Source organism: Barbus barbus, assembly GCF_936440315.1.
Source record: "Barbus barbus genome assembly, chromosome: 32".
NCBI classification, from domain to species: Eukaryota; Metazoa; Chordata; class Actinopteri; order Cypriniformes; family Cyprinidae; genus Barbus; species Barbus barbus.
Window position 1 is genome coordinate 2451273 of NC_136760.1, and position 26627 is coordinate 2477899.

General features: G+C 37.1%; 1 protein-coding gene across 4 annotated transcripts in view; it reads right to left on the minus strand.

Moving 5' to 3' along the window:
- Positions 1–26627, minus strand: part of LOC306852423 (myosin phosphatase Rho-interacting protein-like) — a 52185-nt gene that overhangs the window by 20949 nt on the left and 4609 nt on the right. For all 4 annotated transcript variants that reach the window (XM_079389213.1, XM_079389212.1, XM_079389214.1 and 1 more), the window contains exons 2-9: positions 21486–21563; positions 20134–20199; positions 11353–11504; positions 11190–11274; positions 10330–10504; positions 9035–9473; positions 6561–6687; positions 2056–2163 (exon numbers count right to left, since the gene is read on the minus strand). In XM_079389213.1, the coding sequence (XP_079245339.1) occupies positions 2056–2163; positions 6561–6687; positions 9035–9473; positions 10330–10504; positions 11190–11274; positions 11353–11504; positions 20134–20199; positions 21486–21563 (1230 nt within the window). The remainder of the gene's footprint in view (positions 1–2055; positions 2164–6560; positions 6688–9034; positions 9474–10329; positions 10505–11189; positions 11275–11352; positions 11505–20133; positions 20200–21485; positions 21564–26627) is intronic.

Here is a 26627-nt window from a genome sequence, read left to right on the forward strand (position 1 = left end):
ATAATAGTTCATCAGTGGTATTTTACACAGTGTCCTAACTACACGTGACAAGATTCCAGCAACAAGCAGTTTGGGTGTCCACACTAAACGCGACAGAATCAATCAAATATCACAGCCAATCAGAAGCGTGTGTGTGCGGGCTCTCTCTGGAAGCGCTCTGCACTCACTACGAAGTTTACAATCTAATTCATAAAGATTAAACCTTTTTAACATCATTAAATGTACATACTGAGTGACAGTTCACAGTTTTAACGCACATCTTTGCTTTTTTTAATTTTCAAGATCTGAGGTAAACATCACTTTAGACACGTTTAACTTTGAATAAAGCACATAATCGGTACCTGAGATTATCGCTGGTTTTGTGATCCAGGGTCACATATGACACTCTTAAGTGGCTGGGGTATATTTGTAGCAATAGACAAAAATACATTGTATGGGTCAAAATGATCCATTTTTCTTCTATAACAAAAATCATTAGGATATTAAGTAAAGATCATGTTCCATGAAGATATTCCCTACTGTAAATATATTAAAACTTAATGTTTGATTAGTAATATGCATGGCTAAGAACTTCATTTGAACAACTTTAAAGGCGATTTTCTCAATATTTAGATTTTTTTGCACCCTCAGATTCCAGATTTTCAAATAGTTGTATCTCAGCCAAATATTGTCACATCCTAACAAACCATACATCAGTTTACACATATGACTGGTTTTGTGGTCCAGGGTCACATATAGTTTGTATGTTGCTGTTCCAGCCGCGACGTCGTGGAAATAGAAACCGTTTCTAAAATAGAAATTTTGCGTGTTGCCCTTGCAGCTTGTTAGGACAAAAACTCATAACATGGGAGTAACATGGAAAAGATAAGTTTTATCGCGTGTTGTGTCGTGTGGAGTTAGGACACGGTGTAAGTATTACTGATATAGTATTATTGCTTTTAATTAATATTTTGAAGTAATTTTGTAGTTATTTTTATATTTTCCATTTTTTCTGTTTTCATGTTATAAAGAAATTTATATACTAATATACTTATTACGATTTTGAATAAGTGCTTATTTTTGTATTTTCCATTTTCATGTTAAGTTGTAGTAATCTACATACTATTATAGTTTTTATTAATATCTTGAATTTTTTTTATATTTTCCTTTTCATTTTAGTTTTAGTTAAAGTTTTAGCAATTTATATACAATTATAGTTTTTATAAATATTTTGAATAATTTTTTATATTTTCCATTTTAATCAGTTATAGTCATTTTTATTATTAATACGTCTGCATACATTTGTCTTTACTGTTATTTCAGTTTTAGTTATTGTTTTATTATATTTTAGTTAGTTTATTTTACCTCAAGTAAAGGAATTATTTTTTATGGTTTTAGTTTTAGTTAACTATACTAAACTTTTAAAAACAATGTTCTCAAAATACATTTTTTCAAGGTAAAACTTTTTTATTTTCCAAATATTATGAATTATTAAATCATAACTATCACTGACATCTGAGAGTCGCACCAAATTACGTTTTACAACCTCAACTTTGCTTTGTAAGGTCCAATTATGTGATATTTATTGACGCTGAGAGTCACAAGAATTCTGTCTGCTTGTTGGTCACACCACATGATTTTTGACAAATGTTTTTTTTTTTTTCATTTTATAAACAAGGAATGAAGCAGTTATTTAAAATAATAAAGATGTCCATTAAAAAAAGGACATCGGATGACGTCACTGTAGCCTGTATAATACATTAAAAAGCAGCAATGAATGACTTTTGGACAGCAGTGATCTCCATCTAATGCTAAAGTCTGTGTAAATCGAGACGTTCTTTATATCATGCTGACTAAAATATTCCAAAACAGTAGTCCATCTTTTCCTTCAAATCATGCCAAATCCTGCTGCTGCTCTCTTTAACCTTTCAACCTCAGAGCACAACAGAGCCATTGTGGAGGATTTGGCAGCGGTTCACCTCACACACAATCTTCGCCGATTATAATGGAAATGCCTTATGACTGTCCAGCATCTGTGCTGAGTGATGCTGAGAGAAAACAGAGAGATGGTCTTACTGTCATGACTGATTCGGTGGTCCTGCGGTCCAGTGATTTGGCTCGTCTCAGAGGCGGCAGGGTGGAGTGATGGAAGTCTAAATCCTGGGCCGGGTCCATCTTCTGCTCCTAAATGTGTGAAAGAAACAAAAGATTTACTCTCCGAGATGTTTTAGTGTGCAGAATACAGGTAAGGCAACATCATTATTGCTTACTGGATGGTTGCAAACAAGCCAAGCAATCATCTAGAAAACTAGAAAAGCAGTAATCTGTCGATACCTAAAAGTCAAAAAATTATATTTTCATGTCTGAAAACCAATAAATGGCTAATATTCAAATACTATACACCAGCGTTCACAAGTTTGGGGTCAGTAAGGTTTTTAAAATGTTTTTGAACAAAGCCTCTTCTGCTCACCAAGGCTGCAATTATTTGATCAGATACACAAATTGTGAACTATTTTATTATAATTTAAAACTTCTACTAAATAAAGGGGTCTGAATACTTAGGACCACGTGATATTTCAGTTTTTCTTTTTTAATAAATCTGCAAAAATGTCAACAATTCTGTGTTTTTCTGTCAATATGGGGTGCTGTGTGTACATTAATGAGGAAAAAAAATTAATGATTTTAGCAAATGGCTGCAATATAACAGAGTGAAAAATTTAAGGGGGTCTGAATACTTTCCGTACCCACTGTATATATAGTATATTTTACATATACACGGTATTTTTTACTTTATTTTATTTGAAATATTTTGAAACATCTTTACTGTCATTTAATGCAGCCTTGCTGAATAAAAGCATTAATACTTAAATTAATCATCAATTAATTAAAAAAAGAATCTTACTGACCTCAAACTTTTGAAAGGTAGTCTACATTTCTGCTAAAGTACATAACATTTGCAAAAGATCACATTTTACAGTCTCATAAAAATTAGTGTCAACTTAAAGTGAGCATTAAATGAAGGCAAAGGAAAACTAAATGTAAATTTAGGTGGTAACACTTTACAATAAGGTTCAGTAATTAACTACATTAGTTAACATGAACAATACTTCTACAGCATTTATTAATCTTAGTTAATTTCAGCATTTACTAATGCATTATTAAAATCACAAGTTGTGTTTGTTAATGTACTATGAACTAACATGAAAAACAATGAACAACTATTTTTATTAACATTAACAAAGCTTAATAGTGTTATAAATGAATTGTTCATTGTTAGTTAATTCATTAGCTAATGTTAACAAATGACACCTTATTTTAAAGTGTTACCAAATAGATTAAATGAGCATGCATTATAAAATTTCCAATATATAACCAACATTGACCAACACATTCTAATGAAGGACAATGAGTGATAAATGCATCCATACTGACTGCCTTAGTTATACAAATATTTATTAAAGGGTTACATCACATGTTAAAGTTTCATTCAAGAGTTTGTGGGCTTGTTTATGTATTTGCTGAAGATGTTTGGCCTCATGTCTGAGCAGCTTGCTTGGATAGAGATGCATAATTAGATCCATCTGCAGCAGAATAATATCAATACTTGACAATCCAATCTGAGGATCACTGACCTCCACAGCGGAGAGGCTTCATAAACGGTTCAATTGCCTTCAGAATGAGGCAGAAAACAGCAGTAACACATCAAAACCCTGGACTGACCTTGAAAGCAGCACAAACAATAACAATCTTCGGCCTGAGAAGCTCTCAGCCTCATTTTACATTCAACTTGAGCCTTTGTTACACTGACAGATGCGTCTGCTTGCAACAATAATCCTTGTTATTTTTCAGAGCACTTTGGCTTGCGAAACAAACGCTGTGTGCTCCTTCAATGATCACACACACGTAAAACCCTACGCAGCAAACGGACGATACTATCAGTGAAGAATGTCATAAAAACAAGAGGCTTGATCAAAATCTCTATCGCTCACATTGTTGAGAAACCACCGATCCTTGCACTGAACCAGCGTAAGTGGAAACAGACACAAAGGAACGTGAACTTATACTAGCATGACTAGTATGCGTGCGTGTATGTAAAATAAATCTGGATAGACAGGATCAGGATGAAATTAGGGCTGGACAAGTTTTATGATTTTAGCGATTAATTCAAATGTTTTGGAATTTTTCTCTTTTTTTTTCTTAAATTGAGCAATCATGGTTTTTAATAAAAATATTACCAAATGCTACAATTAAACACGTTGACAATACAATAACAGTTAAGATAAAAACGCAAAGTTATGAGAGGCATGTTGAACTTCTTTTAACTCGAGTGCGAGCCACTGCAAAAAACGAGAACGCAATGGTAAATCACGTCCATCAAGTGCATGTTTACACTGAAAAACACTGGAAAAGCAGAAACCTGTGCTGAACTATTACTGCATGTTTGATATTTGCATGACGCTGACAGGCCATTTTCATTTACTGTTAATAATTGCCTACTACTGCTGTAATATTGTCATTTGCTTTAAATTTGAATTTAAAACTGAATGTCACCATTTTGGCTTTTTTATATTATTTCTGAACAGAGATGTTTAAGACAGGTTTGTACTTCATATTTCATGTATATTTTCTGAAAAGATATTTAACAAGTCATTTGTTTTACGTTTACATCATGCACGCTTCACTTGGAATAAAACGGCCTTTAAGCAGATGGTTAACAAAGAAAATGTTACTTGAATCATGTTGTAGTTATTTTTTTAAGTTACATTTTTGGGTTTTTGATTCCTTTATTATTCAGACAGGACAGGTGAGATGACAGGAAAATATTGGGTAGAGAGGCGGGAGGGATCGGCATAGTACCTCGAGACGGGAATCGAACTCGGGTCGCCTTGAGCGCAGTTGCACTGTATATATCGGCGCATTAACCACGAGGCTATTGGCGCCGAAATGTAATTACATTTTAAGTTGAGTAGTTAATGGTGTAGTACCTAATATTGACAGCTAGTGGTTGAAATGGGTACTGCAGTCCAAATTCAAAATACTGGGGGTATTCAAAACATGCCGGTTGCCAGATTGAGGAGACACAACAGGAACAAGCTCAGCTGACACCAACTCATCAGCTTACAAAGTAAAGCTTGATGCCTTTCGATTTATTTGTGGTTTAATATTCCTCTGGTCATAGAGATTTTTAGATGGATGCAGAGTTTTTTTTTTTAGGTTGGGTAGAATCTGCCATCTCTGACCCAGTTCGTTTACTCACTTCCATGACTGCAGTATGCTGTGTTTTCCGGCAACTGGCAACCTGGGGGTGTCGAAACATTTCTTATTAATTTTCCTTGCTTATGCATTTTCATTGTTGTTCACTCTCACGCTCGTGGGGTTTCATGAACTGTTTTGTCTGTATGAATAGAGATAGATAAGGGGGAATGTTTATGGAAGCCCAAGGTTTATGGGATGTTGCTGTTGGTATAACAGTACATGTTGAAACACGCAACTAAGATTGTTCAATAAACTGTTACTTTTTACCATCATCACTTCGTCTCCTGCTTCTGCTCTTCTCTGGCTTTTCTCGGTCAACTTCTTGACTGACAGAAGACTGTTAAACACTCATTTTGGGTATCAACAGCTCTGCTGACTAGTTGTTCTGTTACTGGACTAACTGATATCTGGCGTCCGGGGCTGTATCCTAAATATTATCTGGCGTGGAGACCCGATCTAACATATGGAACCTTGAATCTGTCTTGAATTTTTTTTAGGGGGGGGGGGGGGGGGGGGGGGTCATATCTTCCCAGCCCTAAGTGGAATACAAAAAAATTATTTGAGGGAAATGAAAAATAACAAAAACAAAGACCCTGACAAGATGCCGCAGCTCTATAAACCAAACAGCCACGATGAAAAAGAGACGTGGAACTATACATTTGTTTATGTCAAAGAAATTTATTCGGCCCAAGGCACAAGTCTGAAAAAGGAAAGAAACTGTCAGGGGAATCTGAGCACATAATGGAAACTGGAAATTAATTGAAACAAAAAGGTCATGCGTGCAAGAGCCAAAAAACAGCTGAACATTTTCTTAAAAAAAAAAAAAAAAAAAAAAAAAAAAAAAAATCATTAGGTCATCTTTTCTGTTTTGCTTTAAAGGGATAGTTCACATAAAAATGAAAATTCCGTCATCATTTACTCATGTCGTTCCAAACCTGTATATGTCTTTTTTTCTCCAAAACACAAGATGATATATTGAAGAATATTTTTTCCCATACTATCGAAGTCAATGGCTACCGACTACTGTTTGGTTACCAACATTCTTCAAAATATCTTAATTAATGTTGAACAGAAGAAAGAAACTCATACAAGTTTGGAACAACATAACTGAGTAAATGATGACTGAATGATCATTTTTGGGTGAACTATCCCTTTAAGACGATTATAAAACTTTAAATGCTGAGTTTCTAGGGATTCCAAGTGTTCGTCACATTCACATCGAGAGCTCGCGTGAGGAGACGGCGTCTCCAGGAAGTGCAGTGCCGGCTGTAAAACCAGTTTGTCTGTGAATATGAACACTGGGGGTTTGGGTAAGTATACATTACCTCCCGCTGGAATCGTCTCACTTCACTGCGGCCCTGCCGGACTCCACTGCATCTCTCCTCCACCTCCATTCTCTCAGCATGCTCCAGCTCCAACGCCTCCAGCTTCTCAATCACATTCGAGCGCCCACTAAGAGTGCAGAAACAGAAAGAGATCTTAACAGAGACATTACAGTGCAGTGTAGATTCTACAATTTCCGGCTTAATTTGCCTCTCAATTCAAGCAATCCTTTTACACATGCTCTCTGAATGCTCGTACGGAAATCAATGAAGGTAAACCTTCAAAAGGTATGGAGGAACCAAAAAATGTGCACCAAAATATCAAATCTTGCAGTGTAAATTCAGTAAACTGTACAGCTCATTTTGTTCTTTGCTCTTTATTTTATAAATCACTTTTTACTTCAATAATTACCTGAAAAAAAAAACAACAACTAAAGGAAATGTTTACTAAATCGAAGAAACTATATGGCATTATTGTAATTTAATTGGTCAATATGTATATTTTTACTTTAAGGGAGTGTCTTCAAGAGCAACTAACATTATGAATATAAAAACAAAATAGGCCTACAAGTTGAATTTTTAATTTTTGAAAGAAGCCTCTTCTGCTCACATTTATTTGAGCAATGATACAGTAAAAATTGTGAATTATTATTACAATTTTAAATAGCTGTCTTATATTATGAATATATGATCAATATAATTTATTTCTGTGATCAAAGCTGAATTTTCATCATCATTCCTCCAGTCTTCAGTGTCACACGATCCTTCAGAAATCATTCTAATATACTTATTTACTGCTCAAGAAATTTCTGATCATTATTAATGTTGAATACAGTTGTGCTGCTTCACATTTTTGTGGAAACTGTGATACATTTTATTTTTCAGGATGCCCTGATGAATGGAAAGATCACAAAAACAGCATTTATTTGAAATAGAAATCTGTTGTAACATTATAAATGTCTTAACTGTCACATCAGTTCTGCATCCTTGATGAAGGTATTGATTAGTAAAACTTTTATCTTCCTCAGGAAGAGGTTAAACATGTCTCCTGGTTTTGATGAGCCCAAACGCACACACATTTCCCGACTTACAGTCAGGAATTTAGTTCACAAAACCATGTCTGAAAATATTAAATGACTATTCAAATTTTGCCCTTATTTGGGTTCTTCACTCCATTGTCAGCCTCCTTAAAAGGAAACAAGAAAGCCAGTCAGTGAGGTATGTGTGTCACATGACTTCTCACAGCCTCATTGGCTACTGGGTACAAAGTGGCACAATTCCCATAAACCCAAATTAAACCAGAGTAGAGAGCGTCCCGTTCTTTCTCTATGAATTCTTCAGTGCTGCTCATCTATGCTTGTCAGAAAAAAAGCGAGCCATCTTACGTACGTCAGTGATGCTGTTAGAGACGGCGCTCTCGAGGGCTTTGACCTCAGAGGGTTGATGGGAGCTATTTAAAAACAGCAGCATTTATCCTGTTAATTAAGTTGTAAATGCAAGCTTATACATTTCAGCTGAATACAAGCTCAGGACTCAGAGACATTGCTCCTTTCATTGGATTAAAGAAATGTTTCCTTTTTCAATTTATTAACAAGAAAATAATGTGGAATGCTAGATAATGGTGACTGAACAAATCCCCAGTGTGTCATGGATTTATAAATATAAAAACTGATTCAATATATTTATATTTTTCGTTTCATTTTAATTTTAGTTAAAATTTTAGTAATTTTATTCTAGTACAACAAGTTAAACTAAATTATGTAAACATTAAAGTTTTTTATATTGTGTTACAATTTTTTTTAATAGGGTAAATAAAAATAGTTTTATACGGTTTTATTTATTTTTAAATAAGAGATTGTACTAATAACTGTAACTTAAATAATTATCTTTCTTTCATTTTATTAGAATTTAAAAACACTCCACTATTAACTGTAACTTGGATAGTTTTAACTAATTTATTTTATTATAATTTAAAAACTAATTATTTAGATTACAGTTATCAGCACAATTTAAGCTATTTATTATAATTTAATATAGTTTATTATAAATGCTGGGGTGGGAAAATTATAAGTGTCCTGTGCTTTGTGTTATGTTAAAGGTCCCCTTCATTGTTGAAATTGTAATAAATTATTAAATTGCATGAATTCAATAGATGACATGCTTTTAGACTATTAAAATTAAACCATTAAAAAGAAAAACACAGAATAGGGGTTATGTTATTCTTTTGGACAGTATAACAAAATGTATCAAAAATAAAATAGAATTGGGGGAGCAGTGATGTTTACTGACTGTTTAAGGCAGGGTGCCTATCTAATGATCTCCTAATCTCCATTATTCCATGACAAAAGCATGTTGCAAAGCACTTTCTGGCCTAATAAGGCACATGTGGTTTTATCCCTGTTATACGCCGAGTGTAATCAGCATGCCTTAAAAGGAGACGCAGAGTGTGAGTGTGTGAGGGAACGGCCTGCGCTCACCTTCTCTCCGGGCTGAACACAGACTCTTGTCTTTCCGGACTGCGCAGGCGGCTCCGTTTCTCTGGCTTGCGGATCTCGGCGTCTCCACGGCGGGACAGAGCACGGTGCACACGTCCGAGCAGTTCGGCCGGGTGGCTGTCGGTGCTGGTGACCGTGCTGCCACTGGCATCCGAGTCCAGAGAACTCATGGAGCCGCTGATGTGGGAACCGTTGGACAGCAGGCTGCTGCCTGATGGGAAGGGGTCGCTAGGAGCAGGAGACAGGCAGCGTGGGACGCCCCCCATCTCTGCACTGTGCCGGCTGGACGAGCTGCCCGTGGGCGACAGGGGGTCATGAGAGGGCTGGGAAACAGCTGAGTGGAAGGAGAGCCCGCTCCGGTCCACCTCATCACCGTTCACTGAGCTCTGATCCGAACACCGGCTCACCATCGACCCCTCACCTATAGAGTGCAATGAAGAAGAGTGACTTCATGAAGGGTTTTAGCCAAACTAATGTGTATTTGAACTCATCTAATTAATTACGTGATGTGCTGATTAATTAATCGCAAATTGATGTGGGCTGAGAAATTACCCCCCAAAAGTTAATTTGGTTAGTCATCATTGTGTTAGATGAGGGAAGCACTGAATAAACATTACAAAAAAGTAGCTTTAGAAAGAAATATTTTGATTCAAAATTGCAAAAATAATAAAGATTAAAAGAGTATGTTTTATTAATATTTAAATATTTAAAGTGTTAAATTTGAAATTACACCTCCAGTAGGTTGCAGCATGTCACTGTCTTAATGAGTGAGTCAACGAATCATTCATTCAACCAGTTTCTTCAAATGGCTGCTTCATTCAAAAACAAAGCAAGTGACTGTCTACATGAATGGGTGACTGAATCATTGACTCAATTAATTCAAAACCATGGCTCTGAGATGCACAACAGTTCTGCCGTGGCTTTGATTGAAATTGAGCAATACTGACAATACAGTGTTTAAAACGTAACACAACATTAACTTATTGATTTTATTCCACAGTTCAAGAAACAAAATCTCATTTGCAACAGTGCAGCAACTGGGGAGAAACAATCTTTTGTGCTCATATTTTGAATTTTAGGCTCATATAACTGCATTCTAACAAGCTTCATCATGCAGTCAGTCGCTCTGCATCATGTTTATCAGCAACTGTGTAAGATAATAGACAGGTCTAGACTGGGCAGCTGCGTTAAATGCCTTAATTTCAAAGCATTATTTTTTCCACAATTAATCGCACCAAATTAACGCTTTAAATCAACAGCCTGAATGTCTGCCGGACCTGCAGAGGGCAGAGGTGAGCCTAAAGGCGGCATCTCACTGGCGGACCATGTCTGGGACCCGTCTGCCTCTCTGCTTTGCAGCTCCTCCTGCCATATGATAGAACTGGAGTCTGGTGTTTTCTCTGCTTCTGGGATGCCTGAGCCAGTCACCGCTACCTTCGCTGGGCCTGGTTCCTGAAATCAAGCACATAACACCCACCGTTTCATTACTCGCCGTTTGTCTCAATAAAAACCTGGACTGAATCATAGAATTCAGTCATAAAAACTGAATGTACTGTATAACGCTGAATGTCATGGAACATGGCACATTTGAAATTAATTAAAAGTAGGGCTCTACAGGTAATCATATATGATATATATGATCATTTAAAGTATTTTTTTTTTTAAAACAATATTGTTATTCAAATTTATGCTAAATGCATAAATGTAAATAATATATTCCTTAAAACAGCATTCTGTAGGGAATATCCCACAATATCACAATTTTTCGTCTATGCTTTAATTAAAACAGTTAACCTGTTGTGCACCACTTTCTTTGATAAACCGAAAGGAATTGATTCAATTTGATTTGTTAACATCGTAAAAGATTAATTAAACCATTTATGCATTCATTTGATTTACATTGTTTGTGATAATAATATTGTATTAAATAAAACACAAGCAGAGATAAAAATTTGTGAATTCTACTGATGAGACATCCTTTTCTGATTATAAAAATGCAATAAAACCACAATCCAGAAACTTAAAATCTGAAATCACAGAATTTGGGAAAACAAAAATTCTGTTTGAATTTGGGAACACATAAAACAGAATTTGGTACAAATAAAATTTCAGAGCACAGGTTGCAGTCATGAAGTACCTGTGAGGTTGCTGGTTCCACTTTGCGCTTCTTCTTTTGATTTTGCTTGTTGGTTCTCGGATAAACCACTAACTGTTCACTCCACCTGATGAAAGATAGAAGAGGTCAAGCTCATCTCGTGTCCCATCGGTGGAGAGACTGACGTCGTGAACATGCCACATACCCATTGATGATCTCCTTGTTGTCTCCTCGTATGTAGTACTCCTGCTCCGGGGTGATGATGCACAGAGCGTTCTTCTGTCCGGTCCTGGCCTCAGCGTCGATCACATCAGTACACAGGTTCATGTTGACCGTCCCTTGCGGTAGCGTACTTGGCTGTGTGGGACAACAGATGACAAGTTAACAGACAAAAGTCCAGATTAATTTTGGTCTGACAGACAGCAATGGCTCATATATACAACTGTGGATATTTCATACATCTAGGGATGAGTAAAAATTAGGGCTGGGCAAGTTAACGTGTTATCACATCAATTAATTAATGCCGACAATTACTTTAAATCGCACATTAACGCAGTTTTTATTATTATTATTTTGAGAGTCCATTGCTCACTGGCTCTGAATACACATACAGACAAACCATGGGTCACAGGAGGGGTGGAGTGTCGATCAGTACTGGCTTGAGATGGGTGTCATCACGCGTCTCAACCAATGAGAGCATTTGGGGTGGGCCAAAGACTGCAGGAGCGCTCACATGAACGCTCCCGATAAAATTATATAGGCTAAGTATCAACATTCACAAACCACTGTTCACTGTTATTTTTAACAATAGAATGCAACGTGCTCGTAATCACGACTTCATAAGAGGGAAATAGTTTACGATAGCATGTGAAGACAGCAGAGAAGCGCTCTCGCTCAGTACCAGGGCCGGCTAAACAAACCATGGAGCGATCACACTAGTCAAACGTGCTTGGGCTCAAAACGCCTAGTGGGAGAACACCCTTATTGTCCCGCACACACACGAGTCTCTACCCGCTAGGGCTGGGGACGATACATCGATTCTGGATCGATTCTGAGATTTTCAGAATGCATCGCGAGTCCTCAGGAATCGATTCTGAGCCTAAAAATATATATTGTGATCTTCGTCATTTAACCTCACTTCCTGCTGTTTCTGCTGAAGTAGCTTGTCCTAGAGCAACAGCTTCTGAGTAAACATGTACGTCACTGATGTATTTCTCATATCATTAAATCAGTGCTGGCACCAGCCTTAATGGTTACTGTAGTGCTGATGCCATTGTTACCTAATGCTCCAGTAGGGGTGGGCGATATGGGAAAAATATCATATCACGATTTTTTATAGAAATATCACGATTCACGATTTTTATCCCGATTCTTTGTTAGTTTTACTATTTTGGTTTTACAAGTTGTCTGAGCATTACAGCCAAACTAGAAAGACAAAGATGCATGGCAGATATTTAGGCCAAAGTGGGTGAAGATAAAAAATCTTTGTCATTATTTTATTTTTCTTATTAAAAAATAAGAACAAAGATACACATTACAAATACACATAATATACAAATAAAACAAACAGTGCTTTATTTCCAGGTACAATAGGTGTATTTAGCAGAGCATTCAATGAAATTGAATGAACAAATATAAAAATAAAACACTAGATAGACTGATTCCTAAAGCAACTGTATTAAAGTTTTTCAGTCAAGAATAGTGAGTGATTTTTCTCTTTTGCGTTTTGTTGTTTTGTTAACGTTAAATGAATAGTTCCCCCACAAATTAATATTCTGTCATCTGTCTGTCAATTCTGTCATAATGTTGTATTTTTATATCATCATTTACTCAAAAGTTGTTTTAAACCGGAATGAGTTTCTTTCTTCTGCTGAACATAAATGCTATTTTGAAGAAGGTGGAAAACCAAACAGTTGCTGGTCCTCAGTGACTTCCATAGGATTTTTCTTTCCTACTATCAAAGTCAATGTAGACCAGCAACTGTTTGGTTTTCCACTGAGTAAATAATGACAGAAATTCAATTTTAGGGTGAACTATCCCTTTAATGACAGTTTAGTGTCCTGTCCCTTTAAGAGCTGCACGCATCTAATATACAGTACAGGCACGCATCCGTTTCTCTCTTAACTATTTACTTTCATTTTAGAGATAACCAACTCAGTCTGTATGTAAACCTTGTGTGTTTTGACAGTATTAGCGCAAAATATAACTTAGTTGAGTAATCAGGCGCTGTTAGACAGGCGTTTTAGTGCGCGTGCGTCAGGTGTATGCGCTCAGAACAAGCGCACGTCAGACCAGCGCGCGAATTAAACATTTAACCAGCAAGGCTTGTATGCAAATAATGTACTTTTGCGATCGCGAATAAGTGCAGTGTCCTGTCTGAGTAACTCTACTGCTGTATGTCGTGTTGTACAGTATATAGAGACGGAGGCGCCAGAACTGTATTTGACAATGTGCGCGGTAGCGCGATACTACGATATTTCTTCAAAAGCAGATCGTGGAGACATTTTTATCGTCCACGATCAAAAATCGTCATATCGCACACCCCTATGCTCCAGGCCTGCCACCATCAGCCCGTGCCAAACACGTCACTGGAAACATGCATTTATTTACGCCTTTCACCCTGGTGTGCTTTGAGAGGCCGTCACATCACACATTAAAGCTGTACTGGACCCACATTGGACCCCCAGCAGCTGGTCTAATGACAGCAGATCCATTACGGTCCCACATCAACAATAAGAGCACTGTCAGAGTGCTGTTCAATGACCTCAGCGGCTCAGGACTCACACTGCACAGACTCATGATAGATGAGTACTTCACACAGATCAACGTGTACAAAACCATTCAAACGTTTGGGGTTAGTAAGTTTTTCAAGGATCAAGGATGCATTAAATTGATTGAAGGCAACAGTAAAGGCATTTATAATGTTACAAAAGATTTCTATTTCAAATAAATGCTGTTCTTTTGAACTTTCCATTCATCTGTGAATCCTGACAAATAGAATGCATCACAGTTTGCACAAAAATATGAAGCAGGATATATTTTTTTTTTTACATTGATAATCACAAATGTTTCTCGAGCAGCAAATTGGCATATTTTCATGATTTCTGAAGGATCGTGTAAAATTCTACTTTGATCCAAGAAATAAATTACATTTGAATATATTCACATAGAAATCAGTTACTTTAAAGTGTAATAATATTTTGCAGTTTTGACTGCAAACTTTTGGACAAAGAAAAGTGTATAAAGAGTACAGGGCTTGACAAAGCCTGCCCGATGGCCCGGGGCCAGCGTGAAAGACGTTCGGGACAGCAGATGGATTTGTCACTTGCCCGATCGGGGCACTGCAGCATTGTTGCGAAATTTTACCATTTGCATGTGTTAATTAAAGCCTTGTTAATTTAAAAATTCAAACGCGCAAGAGTCTTTGACACGCGCAAGTCGCCTGAACGGGCAAATGCATACAAAAGTATGTCAAAATACCCATCTTGGTAAGTAACTTTGTAGCTTTAACAAGGATTATTTATAATTTATACACTGGAGTACAGATGCACCGATCGACCGGACATATTTTGTTTTATTTCAGACTCTCTCAGTCTCGTGCTTGCACACAAATTGCACTGCAATCATTTTCCCAAATGCCATTTGTGTGGAAATGTTACGTTATTATTATAATTAGTCTGTAAACGGCCGATAACAGAGACGCTGAAGACGAACGCAAAGAGGAAACAAATACTATAGCAGTCAGATCAAGATCACTGTTCACTGAAATATAGGAAGAAAATCCAAATATTGAATTTTATATGAATGTTGAAGGGGAACTGGTTGTTTTTAGATATGGCATTTTCTTTTCATTTTGTCTCCGTATAATGCATTCAAATTAGTGTTAATACGTGTATGTAATACTGCTCTGTTTACAGTGGTAACCAAGGAGTTGTCCTATAAGCGCCACCTGCTGGCAGAGAGTGAAATTGCATCTCATTCAGCCCGTCTGCTGTTTCTGTCATGCATGCAGATGTTTTATGTGGCATAATTTCAGCTAAAGTCAGGTCATTTTGTTTTTGCTTCAGATTTTGAAATTATACAGTCTAATATAAATCAAACCTTGCACGTTTTTTTTTTATGATCAATTCATGATTAAAATGCAGTGGCTGCCTCTAATTTCAAATGGCTATGAAAAATCAAGGTGCAACAAAGAGAGAAGAATATGCAAATGTTATTTAATATGTGATTTTTCCATTTCTATACCTGAACATCTACAAACATAAAAACCTAAAGCATCATTTCATTTCTATATTTGTGCTATAGGCCTATGTTTATTTGTGCTATTACTTGTGCTGTACACTTTTAATAATGTTTAAACTTTATATTTGTTTATTTTTGGCTAGTGATTTTTGCTGTGGTATCGAAATTGAAATTGTAAAATTTATTTGGTATCTAAAATACTAGTGTCATATAAGCTTATTTATTATAATAGAGATCAAAAACAATGATAACAGCAACTTTTTTTGTGTGCGTGTCCGGGCCAGTAGAAAAAATCCTTAGCGTTGATCCCTGGAGTATAAAGAAATGTGTACATGTTAAGTTTCTTTGAAGTTTTCACAATTTTAAAACCACCTTTCTGACTTCATGTGTATTTTAAATGAGCCTCTGGTGTCACTTGATTTTTTTTTAATGTTAACTATGATCTCATTTAGTCTCAATTCACATGAGGTCATAAAAGTATTTTTTCAAAATCAGAAGACTTGATATTCTGTGCATGCATCTTGTGTATGTGTCCCTTTCTTGCTATTTTGGAGCTTGAACAAGACAGTAAGTCAAACAGGTTTGGAACGAGATATAAGAACGAGCAAATGGCTTTTTTTTTGGTGAACTGTTTCTTTAAAGCACTGGACCGAGATTTAGATTCTTTCTGTGTTAAGATCCAGAGATTCACACTCCACCGACTCGCAACTTGTCCCCGGCTTGTTATCAGACGTTCTACAGACTCAAGATGTAAAACAGGTGCCGTCTTTTCCTGATTCCTTTTATGGCCATTTTAAGTGATCTAGCTTTATTAAAAGCTGCCAGTAAACTCCAGGGAATGCCAAATATGGCAATTACAGTGCGTCACAGTTATATGCAGCAGTGTTTCTGTTTCACTACAGAGTGAGTGCTGCGGAGGGAAAGAAATCTGGGTAACGAGACATCAGCAGCATAAGAACAGAAGACACAACAACAAAGAGTCTCAGGTCACTTCGTGCACAGCCCCGAAAACACACAACGGAACATTTTTATCTCTTTGTTCCACCACAAATCATGATAGAACCTACATGTATCGGATTGCTAATTTCATATTATTTTATCCAGAAGGCCATTCAAGAACAAACCCAAAACTGTAGCATAAATTCCTGTGAAAGTGCCAGTAGCCACAAGCACACAAATAATTCGAGCTGTGTGCGCAAAAGTTCAATAGCAGTTCATTTAGGTCTTTGGATTTGCTTGGGTTGGGGGTGGGAGTCTTTAAATCATCTTCAGATAAGAGAGGAAAATATTAGGCAATGCATGAAAAAAAAAGAAAAAGAAAAGAAAAACAGGAAGAGCAAATAGCTCGAAGCAGGACTGTCATCAGGGGGAATGTCGTCCTGCTGAGGTCCTCACACATCTGCCCTGCGGGGACAAGGGGCCCACGCATAAAAACAGAGTCACAGGCCCTGTGAATTACAGCAATGGCCCGGGCCAAATGCTAATGCGTGTTACGGTTAATGAATCCATTATAATGACTTAGTAAACATGCATATAGGCAGTGAATCAATCAGAAACAGAGAGTTTTTCATTCATGCATTTCACATTATTGTGGTTTTTATTCCAAAACACAAAATCATATCCTTTCATTGTCTTGCTATGCTCAGCTATTTTTAGAACTGTAATAAAACTAAAAATGTTATGCTCACTTGCCAGTTTGTCCTGCATTGTAAGGAATCAAACTGCATAATTATTTTACAGTCAAATACAGAATGAAAACAGATTCCTTGTTTAATAAAAGATTTTTAATGGCTCTATGTTCCAGTTAAAACAAGGATCAGTGAATGAGGTCCTCTATAACCACTGTACATCTTAAAGCAACAGTTCAGCCAAAAATGGTCGTTTCTGGAGCCTGTCGCTGTATGGAAAGAGCTGCGGAAAGCACTTTATTCAGAAAAACATCATGGATGCATACAGACTTTGAGTGACAACACTTTCATTGTTTGGTAAACCATTCATTTAAATTTCAGTTTGTTCCTCACACAATGTTTAACTTTCGGAGACTTGAAATATAGCCCATGAGCCATATGAACTACACTCTCAAAAAAGATTTTTCAAAGTTGTATAAAACAAAGATTATTGGAAAATGATTTACAAGAAAATACTAACAGGCCATAGTGCAAATCTCAACAGTTTCCCATTTGTTGATGAGGGCATATTAAAGCACAAATACAGCCAGAAGGACAAGTTTTTGGGAGTGACAGCAATGTTTTGGGTCACAACAACTGTTTTATTGCAAACATAAGTGGCACAATAGCAAAGCTGCTCCGTTTTCAGGTAGCTCTTCTTCTTTTACAGCATATATGTGCCCAGACGTGCCGTGTCCTCTATTAAAACAGACCTATGTGAATCTTCCAGCTCAGGAACACCTGAGGGCTATAAAACAGATGCATTTCATATTCAACACCTGGCAAACGGTGAACTCCAGCGGATCTCAGATGATCAGAGGTCTGAAAACCAAGCTAAATGTGGGGTTCGCTTGATGTACCATGTAAAACCTGCTTCTGAAACAATCTTAGTCTGTTAGGTTTATTTTCCCTAGGTGTTGTGGCAAAGCCCTCGTCGGAACGAGAATCTCAAAGCATGTTTAACATTTCGATGTGGTTTTAGGGGGCTAACGTTCTCAGAATTTAGCACCGTCACCCACAGTCCTCAGCAGTTTCTCCTAATAAGGGCATATTGGGGGGAAACGCAATCCTGAGCGCAGACTGCACGTTAAGAACATCTCAGTCTGACAATTAAAATACTTTGCCTCAAGACCGCAGCTGAACGCACATCATGTTTATACGAGTCACTAGTGAAGCTAGATAAATGGCTACTTACCGGCTGACTCTCTTAAAGTAACTGACAAGTTATGGGTTTACAGAGTTCATGTGTTTTAAAACAACTACAACCGTACTGGGATACGATTACAACAGAGCCTGGAGGGAAATGAGCACACTTGAGTGTTTTTTAAGCTCAAATGAAGTTCACACTATACATAGCAAACCCTTATATAACTAAAATAAACGAACAGACGTAGGTTCAAATGGAAAAACACGCCTATCATGACATTTCTGTAAAATAATATTTTGTTGCTTCTTGAATGTTTCTCATCACTAAAAGTGTGTTCAGTTCTCAAAAATGAAATACGCTGAAAGGTTGATGCTTTATCGCATTTTGAAAATAGCGTAACTAAACCCGACCCAAAAGGCGATACTAAGTGTTAAAAACACATTTGCTCAAGCAATCTTGTCATTTTATCTTGCTTCTACAAATCTTTCAGCTCTTTTATCATGACTTGTGTTTGACGGATTCGTACCGAGCACTTCACATCACAAGTGCAGAGCTATACCGGGTGCGCTACCGAGCAAGTTTACTACCTCAGAAAAGACAAAAATATGGAGCTGGTTATGTGATGCAAAAATCTAAATGTATTAGTGTGCTAATCTTGCACAATGGTAAAAGTGTTTTGAGCTCATAACATAGTATTGTGCAAGAAAACTTTACATTTTTTATTAATTGATAATCTGCCTCTGTAATCATAATATATGTGAAAAGGAAAAGAAAAAGTTGTTGGTGTTTTACTGCCACTAGTATTCATTCGGCTGGAAACTGCAGTGAATTGTATGTACAGGTTCATTATTAAAAAAAAATTAGAGGCATGTTTCACCAATGAACCAGGGTTGAAAGGAACGTTCACTAAGGAAACAGTATCTCTGACTATATAGAGACTCTGTGCTATGAGAAGATTCCCAGGAGAGAAGAGAAAAATCAATTAAGACATTCACGAAAATCCATTTAGCCTCTTAGAAGTGAGCTAGTGTGTCATGTGCTCAAATATCAGTACAGTTCACAGCTGTAATGCAACCACCTTTGCTAGAGACACAGCATTTCAATACTATAACATGCAAAACAAAGTTAGAGTCCTACTATTTAACCCTAAGCACATTTTTGCACAAGAAAACCCAAAGACAAAGTATTCCTGCTTATATCCATACTCTGAAGAGTCTTTTTTTTCTTGACCTAATTTAACAGCATTTCCTGAAACTCCCCACACAGATGAAAAGACTATGACAACAGGGCTGACAGCATTTTCAAAGCAAAACAATGGCAGGAAACTCTGTAGTACCCTGAACTAGTTTGGACTGTCCTCACCACTCACTGGAAATAAAAACAATGTCCTCCCTCAGCCATCTCGCACAATGACGCGACGCCAGCTTTCTGCCTTGTGTTGCAATGCAGAATGATGAATTGCACCGCGGTAATGGGCATTGCTGTAGTAAGCAACCTAAGCTTCGGGAGTCGAGGGTCCAGTGGGACTCAGCACTAGCACTGAGCCTGTGTGTGGGCCTCACTGTTTACACACAAATGCTGTAATCTCCGGGCAGATCAGGCAGCTAATTTGGTCACCCATGTCACATTCCTGTGAAACAAACAGGCTGAGCCGGGCTCTCATTAACCACCGGACCGTGTTATGCTGGTTTACATCCGATGAACTCCCTCAGCATTTCTCATCTCTGAGCTGCTGATGGAGCAACACACTTTTCTTGGATTATTTTAGTTTAGGGATGGTTATGTTGTCTTTTTATTGGAGAGGATTCCACTAAGGTTTGATTTGGTCAGGGCGGTTTTGAAGAGAACAAATGTAATCTCTCAACGAAGCGATTAGATTCACAGATCACTGATGTGCAATTGTGTGAGATGTAAATAACGCACAGCTTACCGATTCATCCAGAGCGAAGCGCAAGCAGCCGTGTTCATAAAGGACGAAGAATCGCCGCTGCCATTTCTGTGTTGAAAGGAAAGATTAGCAATGTTATTCATATTTCCTCAAATACACACACTGTCTATTGGTTAATATACATTTAAGTCTGCATTAAATGAAAATTCACTTCAATTTCTAAATGGATGTTATTGATCTTATTGTAAACAATTCACCCGTGCATGCGTTTCAGTTTTTGATTTTTAATCAAGATGACTTCTCTGATCATTTAATCTTTTTCAATCATCTCCATCCAAGTCCCACTCCAGTTTTTTCCGATAAGCCATTAGATGTATATAACAATATGGAAGAAAATATATGTAGCTATATCTGTTTCATTACAACTTTAATCAAATTAATTACATGATATGCTAAGGTTAGTGTAAGGGGACAGAATATACAGTTTGTACAGTATAAAAACAATTGCAAATTGTATTTGCGAACATTTTAAGGAACACTGACTATGAATGCAATTAATGTTAAAGGCAAAAATGTAGCGAATCCATGCATTTTTGTAAGAAAAAGATCCATATTTCAAATGTAATAAACACTTTTCTCTCACTTCCACTATCTGTCGTACAAGGAAGCGGTTCCGGCGGATGACATAGGACGTCGGCGTAGCGAGATTAGTGACGAACGCAGAGAGAACGGCCTACGTCATCCGCCGGAACGGCTTCCTCGTACAACAGATAGCGGAAGAGAGAGAAACGTTTGAAATATGGATATTTTTCTTACAAAAACGCATGGATTTGCTACAGGAGGCCTTTGTTCACCCCCTGGAGCCATGTGAGGCACGTTTTATTACGGATGCGCACACTTTTTTTTTTAACGTCTCTTTGACTGTTGAACAAATACAGACGCCGGCTGCAATGATAGAGCTTAGAAGTGCCAGGACAATTTTTAATAACTCCAATTGGATTTGTCTGAAACAAGAAAGTCATATAGGATGCCTCGAGAGTGAGTAAAACACAGGCTAATTTTCATTTTTGGGTGAACCAACCCTTTAACAAATGTAGAGACTACAATATATAAACTAAGAATCTAAGAATAAACTATAAACTAATAGTTTGTTCATTATTTGCAAGTACTTTATAAGTGTATAGTTATACTTAAGTGTTACCAATTCATCACATCAAATTAAAGCTCTAACTTGACAGCTCTAACACAAAGTTTGGAGTGATTAATCAACAGAAGCAAATGCAGTATCCCACACACCTGATTACACACCAGGCGAGTTTTATTTGTGTACAGTGCCAAGACACTAATGCAAACAGACGCCAAACTTTCATATAAATAACCTCACGTCCTCTTACCCGGGATCTCTGCATGGGATTGTCAAAGTCCGTCCCCTCTGGAGCCAAACACAGCCATCCGCCATAGATCGGCTTGGCCTGCAACAAAATCAACATATATTATTAAATCAAGTCAAAAACTGTACATGTTTGAGTCAAAGGAACAATTTATGGTTTGATTTTCTGTAAAAATTGAGATTTTGATCATTTTGAGGGACCGACATAACCACTTTTAAAGTGTTAGCTAGTACAGGTGCAAGCTTAGACGCAGCTGAGCAGGACTAGGCAAGTTAATATAGCTTCACTTTAAAGCAGATGTTTGCCTCAAAGGTTAAAAATGCAGTGTTATTAAGTAGCGTCTCACCTCCTCACTGAATGCAATGACCTCAAATTTATGACTTGAATATTCTTTACCCATGCATACAAAATAAGGACCAAGCAAGACTCTGGTGTTGTAATATTATCCATCAATTGAGCTTAAGCTAAATAATGACACTATTGTCTTTTAGATAGGGTTGGGTATCGTTTGAATTTTATGAATTTCGATTCCCAGTTCCGATTCCAATGTTATTAAATAATGATTATCAAACATTTATCCTGTGTCCCTTTTATGCAAACCATTTATTGGAGCTTTCATGATTCTGAAGAAAAAAACATTAGACAACTAAACAAAATCACATGTAATTTATGAATGAACGATTCAATGACTCGCTCAAGATGTACTTGTTGTCCCAAGCAGTAACTGTGAATGCAGCCATAATGTGCATTTCTATTGATTGTATCACTATCCTGTATATTTGTAAAGTATGAGAAAACATTTAAATAAAATAAAAGATTAATAGCAGAAGTTACTGTTATTATTTATTGATAGTTTAGCTAAAGAATTCGTCAACTGATAAGAAAATAATAAATAGATTAGTCGACAATAAAAATAATCGTTAGCTGCAGCTTTAAAAAATATTGGCATATCGGATATCGGCAAAATCCAATATTGTGCATCCCTATTTACCACCACTGAATGTCAGTTATATTTGTGCATTTTTATTAAATTACTTGTACGATTATAAGTACTTTTTCAAATAAAATCATAAATTTAATAATAAATCAATTATTTGTTAAGAATTATTAATTAAATACAGCTTCAAAATATACAATATAGCAAATAGGGCTGGGTACTGTTCAGAAATGTTTGATATTGATACCGATACCTTGACTTCGATACCGGTTCCTGAACGATATTTTTTTCGATTCCAATTTTATTAAATCAATTCGAACAAGATTACATTATCTCCACAAAAAAAAAAAAAAAAAAAAAAAAAACCTTTGGTTTAATTTTTTCAGCTTCTTGACATTTATACAGACTCAAAGACTCCTGAGCCACAGCACAAGGGAACAAAATATATCCAACACAATACATCAGTGCAAATAATTTTAATAAAGCTCATAGTTTTCAGTTTACTCATCTGATAGGCTGTGTTTACACTAGTGCATGTTAGTTTTAACACATAGTTCAGAGAGAATCATTATTTCTATTCATTTTCCACTAATTTACTGATAAGCATTAGCACCTTCCAGCACTGTCTGCTGATATGTATAACGTTACAAGCCTTCTCTCTTTTGCAACCGCTGTTCTGACTCAGAGGACATAATATATTTCAGCAACATTACATGGCCAAAACACACATTAGATGTCAAACAGAAGTTATTAGTTATACAAACACTCAATGGTGTTTTAAAGGGAGTTGAGTAAAAGCTAGGGATGGGCATTTCAAGCTAAAGTAATATTCGAAAATCGCTGGGAATTATTTGATTATTATTAGATTATTCGAAAATGGCACCCCTTCCCTGTATGCATGCAGGCACGTCACGTTATTAGGCTAGTGTTACCCACCCATAAACAGAGAGGGAGAGAGACCATACAGGCTTTTAATCTGTATGATAACAAACGGTTTTATTTATTTAAAGATAGGTTATCTTAACTCAAGCCATATAATGATTGTAACATGCTGAAACATATTAATATAATAAACGCAACAGAATGACAGCACTTATTAACATAGCGAGTCCATTCATTAGTATAAATCAACTGCTCATGAGGTATTAAACTGCTCCAAAAATATATTCCAATACTTTCTCTCGCAATTATATCGTTGGGTAATTATACTGTATATTAACTGCGGGCATCAGTGAGCCGTTATTAATATGAGGGGCATTGAAAACGCTTTTGAATGTGTGTGCGTGCAACCGTTTTACTTTCACTTTACAGATCAGCGATCACATGTTTATACTATGGAGCGGCAGTACTTACTACACATTTTACAAGATTAGATGATTGTCAGTGGTGCTCAGGATCTGCAAATCATTCGCCATCGTCTTACTCTGTTGCTGGTAAGTTAAACTCCATTTACTGTAATGTAAAAGGCTATTGCTAGCATGTGGCTAACCATATGTCCCTTTAGTGGCTCCGTAGAACACGTTATTTGTTTTCCGTGCCTTTCCCAGTATGGATTCAGCTCACTTCTAACCGCACTGAACTCTTATTTGACATAGTTCTTAGTTGCAAGTCTACAGTGTTCACGTGAGAGAGTGTGTTCTTCTGTTGTCTTCGACAGCTTTTAGGTGCGTTATTGACAATGCTTACATCTGCTTACGCATCAGCACCGAAAACATGGGGAATGAGATAAATATAATCACACAACCTATTCGATATTCTATATTACATCTAAGGGGGTTGAGATGCTTTCACGCTACATCTCTGAGCGTAACCGTTGTAAACTAGTAGGTGTGTTCGACTTGACGCGGCTCTGCGCAGGATCGAGAGAGCTATAGAGAGCAGACTGCTTCGTATGCTTTCGAATCTCTCTCGAGGATGTCAAACACCAATCGATCTGCGTGGCGCCGCTTCTAGTCGAACACACCTAGTGCTGCAGGTTTATTGGCTCACAGACGTTGACGAGATTAACGTCAGTCGTCTTATTTATCGAAGTTTGGTACCGAACGACAAGATGTTTTTCGATACTCGATGGTATTGAGGCAATTTGGTCGGTGCCTAAAAAGTATCGAACCCGATACCTAGCCCTAATAGCAAATGAAGGATAACAAAGAAATGCATTACAAGCAACAAACAAAAAGTGATTTCAGTATCTGAGAGGGCTTGAAGTTTCTCTTTAAAACTTCCAGACAAAGAGCAGACAGTTCACTGCCTCTTTTGCTGAGCATTATTGCTGTTTGATTATTACTGATGGCATCACAGACAGCAGCAGTTCAGATAGGCTGCATTCACACGAATGCACAGACATATTTTGACATGCCATACATTTTGTCCTGTTGTTAAAACAAAACTGTTTACAAGAATCACTGAAGAGAGAATCGCAGTGCATCGATTTTTTTTCTCCCAGCCCTCCCCATAAGCACCCATAAATACATCTTTAAAACAACAGAGGATACCTGGGGACCAAATTTAGCCGTTTTCCTCTCTGGAAGAGGTGGGGGATTGGAAGCAAAACAAAACACAGCTGTGACTCCAGCATGTGAGCAGCGGCACACCCCTGCGCTTTCCTTCCTCTCCCCAGTTTCACGTCTAACCCTACGGCCCCACCGGCCGCATCACGTTTAACTCCCAATTTCCTCCCAGGCTGAATCCTGAGGGCGGTTGGCTCCCAGCGGTCCACTTTATCCCTGCATCCCCCGGATGCACTCCCCCTGAACTTCTACCCCCCGCCTAAACAAACCCAGCGTCCACCCCGGGCCCAACCGCAGCTTCAGAAGTGAGAGCGACCTCTGGGAAACTCTGCTCCACTTTCCCAACACGCACTTCCTTTCACAAGCCCCCGTCCCGACGCTAACAGCAGACCTCCTTCTGCATGGGAATCACACTGGGACGCTTCAAGTTGCTTGATGCAAGTTTCCATTTTTAACATGCAGGCTAGACCTTGAAGTAAAAGACAACTCTAGAAGGCAAGTATAAAGCAAAATGCAATACATTTATGATTCCAGTTGCTCTCACAATGAGATCAGTAGGAAGCTGGAATATATTCTAGCAATTTAATTTCTGCATCAAGCTTCTAAAGAGGTCAACAGTCTTGCTTTCAAAATCAGAAAAGTAAATGTAAAATTTGGTCCTTTACAGCTAATAAAACCCAAACACCATGAGCTGATCTCTTTTAATAGACTCGATGCATGATTGCTTTCTCATTTAGCCACTGCAACTTCAGGTGCAACACAGTGTATCGAAATTGGGAGAAATTCAAGCACAAAATTAAATCTTTGATGAAGTGCTACATGAAAGGACAGAGCAACATTAATCCACCTTCACAAAAAAGATTTTTAAAGCTTCTGGAACTGTTAGGTTTAATGTAATATGCTAAAATGTTCCATCTACCACAGATCATTTTATATATACACACCTGCCCTTCAAATGTTTGGGATCAGTAAGATTGTTTATGTTTCTTTAAAGAAGTCCATATGCCAATCAAGGCTGCATTTATTTGATCAAAAATACAGGAAAAAAAACAAAAAAAAAAACAGTAATATTGTGAAATATTGCTGCAATTTAATATAGGGTAAACGTACCTATTACGCTCATGTACCCATTAAGCACACTTCCATTTTTGAGCTCAGATTATAAAAATAAAAATGTATTTATTATCCTACTTGACGTCTTAACCAATTGATGTGTTTGTTACTATATACTTCCAAACTTTCACCAAAAGAGGAAAATGTGCAATTTTTAGATGTTTAAGCCTTTATTTTGGGTAAGTTTCACTACTTATTGTAAAATTAAGAGATTAATGTTCAAACTTTTGCATATTATAACCTGGAACTTGGACGTGGGAAATAATGACATTAGACCCAAAAGATAGTTTTAGCAACACAGCGCAGATGCTACAGAACACAGTTAGCTGACTAGCTGGGTAAGATTGTGTGCTACGCTAACATATTACCTCACAGGCATTACTGGCTTGTACTTTTACTTCCATAATATTATAAATTGACATGTTATTGCTGTCTGTGGTTTTGCACTGCTGTAATTTTTAAAGATTTCATATTATTTTAAGGTGAGCTTAAAGGGTGCACTACTATCAGCTTCAGTGTGACATCAATAAGAAAAAGTATAATTTCATAGATATTGCTAATAATAGTTGTTTATATTAAAATATGTAT